General features: G+C 34.2%; 1 protein-coding gene across 1 annotated transcript; it reads left to right on the forward strand.

Moving 5' to 3' along the window:
* Positions 1,539-2,707, forward strand: LOC104719797 (cysteine-rich repeat secretory protein 57-like). The gene is made up of 2 exons (XM_010437774.1): positions 1,539-2,319; positions 2,634-2,707. The coding sequence occupies exons 1-2, from the start codon at positions 1,539-1,541 to the stop codon at positions 2,705-2,707; spliced, it is 855 nt and encodes a 284-aa protein (XP_010436076.1).

The raw sequence follows: 5,621 nt of genomic DNA on the forward strand, positions 1-5,621 counted from the left end.
AAACATCAACTTCTTACTTAAATTATCTAAAGAGAAAATTAATATTATTTAATATTCTCAACCACAAAAAATATTTCTACAACAAAAATACTTAGAACCAAACCCAATACATATCAAAATCATTAGAACTATTGAAATTTTTTATAATTCACTTTTATTAAGAATTATTATAATACCTGAAAAATATTAAGGCTTTTTCATTACACTTTTATTAAGTTTTGCAATAGAAAATATATTGTATATATGTTAATTCATCCAGTCTTATAATAGTTAATTTTTTCTATTGCAATTAAAAACATCAACTTATTATTTGATTTATTTAAATACATTTTTTATTTAATAAAGCAATATATTTGATTGTAAACACAAAAACACACAATATTTATTTTTAATATATAGAAGATAGAAGATCCAAAAAATTGATTTTGCAAAACAATATATTTGACTGTAAAAAAGTTGACTATTAGTTTAGCTTCAAAATAAAAATTACTAATTATAAGAATGTATACATTAAAGATGTAAACAAACTATTTAGTTATATAATATAGAATATGTCTTAATTTTTTTTTAAACAATATAAACTATTTCATATAGCAATTTTAATTTTTTGGTTTTTAATAGTATACATAAAAAAAAATTGGAATTTTTTTTGGTCAATTTTGGTCAACGGCGGAGTCAGTCAACCATTGTATCGGAATTGTATGTTTATGATGATAACCACATGACGTTATATAGTTCATGCATGTGGTCATGCAATACATCTACTTCGTGTAGTTGAGAGTACAATATTATATTTGACATGTGTGACCATGCATTCTAGCATACCTCATGTAGCTAGCAATCTTTTTTTCTTACCACTATTATAAAATTATTTTATTAAATAGGTTTCTTTCTATACTATTTAGTTTTATTCTATACTATATAGTTTAAATTTTAAATGAACACTATTTTTTATTTTAATTAATTCTTATCCGATTTTAAAAATTCGAATCATGTTATATAAATAAAAAAATCTATGGTTTTTTTAAACTATTGCAAGATTTATTTAGTTATTTTTATAAAATTAAATTAGGAATTAAAATGATGAAGGATAAAATCAATTTTGTTATGACATCAGGACACCTTTTTTCTTCTCCCCTGCGCGTGTTCTTCACTGCTATCCTTTTTGGTCATTGTACATGGGTCCATGGTTTATCACTTAATTTACTTGCTATATTCTTGGTTCCTTTTTTTGTTTTGGTCATCACACAAATTCACCCTAAAAATGTCACCCATTGTCATCTCATTTTGGGGAGAATTCGAATAAAAAAAAAAGACCAAATAGTAACAAATACAGTAGTACCATTAACTTAAAACAAAGATCAACAAAAAATCCATATTTAGGTCTTTCTTTATCGAATGAGTGTTTGTTTAAACAATGTGAAAGTCTCACTGGATAAACAAAAAATTAAGACTAAATGACCTTCTCTAATCTCTATATAGAAGTCCCCTTCTTCTTCCTCTTTTTTTATCTCATAACCCCTAAAGAGTTTTAAATCATGGAAACAACAAAGAAGCTCTCTGCTTTCTTCTGCCTCTTCTTCACCATTAACCAAGCTATCTCTGAATCAGAGCACATGGAAACTTTCTGCAGAAAATCATCCAGAAACAACACAACTTACAACACAAATCTCAAAACTCTTCTCTCCACTCTTAGCAACCAATCATCATTCGCTAACTACTACAACCTCACGACCGGTCTAGCTTCAGACACAGTGCATGGAATGTTCTTATGCATTGGAGATGTCAACAGAACAACTTGCAACGCATGCGTCAAAGACGCAACAATCGAGATTGCCAAAAACTGTACAAACCATCGAGAAGCAATCATTTACTACTTCTCTTGTATGGTTCGATACTCAGATAAGTTCTTCTTCTCCACCTTAGAGACAAAGCCTAATGCCTTTTGGTCTTCAACCGACCCAATTCCTAAATCATTTGGTAAATTTGGGCAGAGGTTGTCTGACAAAATGGGAGAAGTTATTGTCAGATCATCTTTGCTATCTTCTTCGTTTACGCCATATTATTTTCAGGATACAACTAAGTTCGATGACCAGTATAATCTTCAGTCTGTTGTTCAGTGTAGTCCTCATTTGGATCCTGGAAACTGCACCACATGTCTGAAACTTGCGTTCCAAGAACTAACTCACTGCTGTTGTGATCAGCTTTGGGCTGTCATCTTCACTCCCAAATGTTTAGTCAGTTTTGATACCTCAAATTCAACATCAATGTCAATTTATATTCCAGTGCCAAAACACAGCGGTTCCTTCTCGATTAGAGGTTAGCATATACTACTAGATATATACAGTATATATGAAATAATGATGGTCTGATGGGTTATATATTCTCTTATGTATACTAAAACCTAGTCTGCAAGTGGACTATAAATTTTAACAAATTTCGTAAATTTTCTATTATATAAACTTATTATGTTTCAATTTATCAGATTTCTTTTCCAAGTAATTTAGAAATAAAATGTATTTAAGACAACAAAGAACAAAGGAACTGCAACACTAATTTTCTCTTGTATATTTCTTTAATTAGCAATATGGTCAATGATGTAATGTTTGGATTATTTTGTTTTTGTTTTATAGGAAATAACAAAATACTTGGGAGAATGGTTCTTGCTGTGGCCGCTTCGGTGTTTGCAGTACTTTTGGGTTTATGATCAGATTTAGAATTACGATATTGAGAAAAAGGTATAATTCGAGTTTCGATTTCCAAATTTGCTAAGAGTATTAATACAAAAGTTATTGTTCCGTTTATATAGCTCCATGCAAAGATGTTTATATTTTTTTTCTTGCATCCAAACTTATATCAGAATTAGAAAGTTACAGAAATATGAAGTCTAATCGGACACTTCCGAACGGCAAACTTGAAAGATAAAGCAGCTAAAGCACAAATCAACATAGAGGCACAAGCTTAAAAAAGCTTGATAGAGCACCAGGAGAAATATTGAAACTAACTATCACAAGAACACCTACGAAAGAAGTAGTAATAACTACAGGAAAAAGGGTTTTTTTTTAGCATAAAAAAAATGCTGTTGTAATATACTAGAGCGATTTGTCTTGTTAATTCCGTTAACGAACAAGACCTCAGCCTGCTAACTAGCTACGTGGAGGCATCCCTTCACGGCCGGCTTCTTAGAGGGACTATGGTCGTTTAGGCCAAGGAAGTTTGAGGCAATAACAGGTTTGTGATGTCCTTAGATGTTCTGGGCTGCACGCGCTACACTGATATATTCAACGAGTTCACACCTTGGCCGACAGGCCCGGGTAATCTTTGAAATTTCATCGTGATGGGATAGATCATTGGAATTGTTGGTCTTCAATGAGGAATTCCTAGTATGATTAATTATAGCAATTTGCTTGCTTTTTTAATAGCAGTTCGAATATGTAATTAATTTTAGTTGTGATAGCAATTTAGCTTGTGGACATATAGCGTTTATAGTAAACGTATGTAATCAGTATAACGTTTTAAATTGTATGATTTGTAGCATGTATTTGTATTCGTAGAAACTTTGAGGTATAGGTATGTTGCGTATTTCTTACAATTAAGTATTTATACAGTATTCGTGGAAGTTATATACATCATTTAATTTGGTATTTTGTGTACAGAGAGTAAGCAATTATACAATATTTGTATTAAAAAGAATATGATATTTTCTAATATTAAAACTGGGTTTAGAACATGTAGATTACATGTAATTAGTACATTTCAGCTGAAAATAAATTCAAAGAGATTTAGTGAAACGATTCGACCCGTTTTTTTTAATAATAAATAATAAATAACTACAACTAGTAGTCTCATATCTACTAGCCACCTATGCACAACTACAACTAACAGTGGAAATAAAAAATACCAATATCCAATAAATATCCAATAATAAAATAACCAATAATCAAATATAGCAACAATCCAATAACCAATCCCAGCAAGAAAAACACACAAAACAACAACAAACAAGTAAGAACAAGGAAATCAAAGGCTTAGATGATAGACTCCTAGGTGAGGATCTATGCCCAAGGACACACTTCGCAAGATCTTGAAGAGGGATGAACGAAATGATGAAGATGAATGGGTTGAAGATACAGCGGAATGGAGAGATGAACAACGGAGAAGGTGAAGGGGTGGAATTGCAGCGGATTGGAGGGGAGAATGAAGTGTACTTCTAAGAGAGATGGAGATCTCTTAGACTACAAGCTTGATTACAACTTAGATATGACACACTAAGAAATAAACAAGTTGAGAAGATATTACACACTTCTCAGATCAAACAAGTAAAAAGAAGGTTTTTGATTAAAATGTTTGATGGTTTGCAAAAGAGAAATACATGGTGTTTAAATAGAGAAGGGGGGACGAAGGAGAAGAGGAGAGAGGAGAAAAAACATGCAAGAGCATGCACAAGGTCAAGCTCATGCAAGGACATGCACAAGTCCACACTCATGCAAGCTCATGCACAATGTCTAGGAAATTACAAGAGCATTAAATGCAAACTTTGAACAAGAGAGAAAGAAAATGGGCCAAGGCAAAGAGATGGGCCTTGGACCACGAAATAGGGTGACAAAGGGGCCTTGTAAGTGTCACTTAAGCCTCATTAAAAACTTTGTCAAGAAAACCCAATGGGACAAAACTTAACAAGGAAAAAAGAGTGCATAAGCAACACTTAACCCTTCATCAAACACCCTGAGCTATGAGTATCATCCAAATGGTTTGAGCCACGTCTTCTTGCTTCTTGTCCAGCTCCTTGATTAGTCCATTGATAGCTTGGTTGAACCTCCTAGATTTTGATCTTATAAGAGGACCCGCCGGAACGATCAATGCTTCCTCCGATGCTTCCGCTAGTACAAGCTGCTCCTCCGATGCTTCCTCTGGTACAAGCTGCTCCTCTGATGCTTCCTCTGGTTCAAGATGCTCCTGCAATGCTTCCTCTGGTTCAAGCTGCTCCTCATTTCCATCTTCTTTGGTTGAGCTGTCCATGGTCTCATCATTAGATTAGCCATGGTCAGACACTCACCTCTTTGCAGGAAGATTTAGACCAACAACAACAAATCCTACACTCCTAGCAACCTTCTAATACGTTCCTAGCCCTGGATCATCACTCCCACAACAAGATCTCACCAAAAACACCTTGAAATCTCACAAACCCTCAAAAGAACCTTTAGAAACTGTTTTCTCCTCTTTCTCTCTCAAACAACAAATGGCGACACCAAATACTCTCAAAACCCTTATGTCGTCGAAATCCCACTTAAGTAACCCGGTTCAATGGTTTCCCAAAACCAAACCGAACCAAATCGACAATTAAATCAATCTGGCCGAACCAGAAATAAGTGGTGTCGACCGATACCAACCTTGGTGTCGATCAACACCCACCCCCAAAACGCAGAGTTTTGGTTCGCGGGCGTTACAATTCTCCCCCACCAACATAGATTCGTCCTCGAATCTCGAACAACACTCAGCCAAGGACTCCCGTGCTACCGTCTCCACGGCCTGCACTCCTCCGACCGATATACGAAAGGTCACCTCTAGGAGATAGACTCACGCTCCAAGCATTATTTGCTCTCGACTTTTGGACTTTCCTT

Source organism: Camelina sativa, chromosome 10 (assembly GCF_000633955.1).
Source record: "Camelina sativa cultivar DH55 chromosome 10, Cs, whole genome shotgun sequence".
NCBI classification, from domain to species: domain Eukaryota; kingdom Viridiplantae; phylum Streptophyta; class Magnoliopsida; order Brassicales; family Brassicaceae; genus Camelina; species Camelina sativa.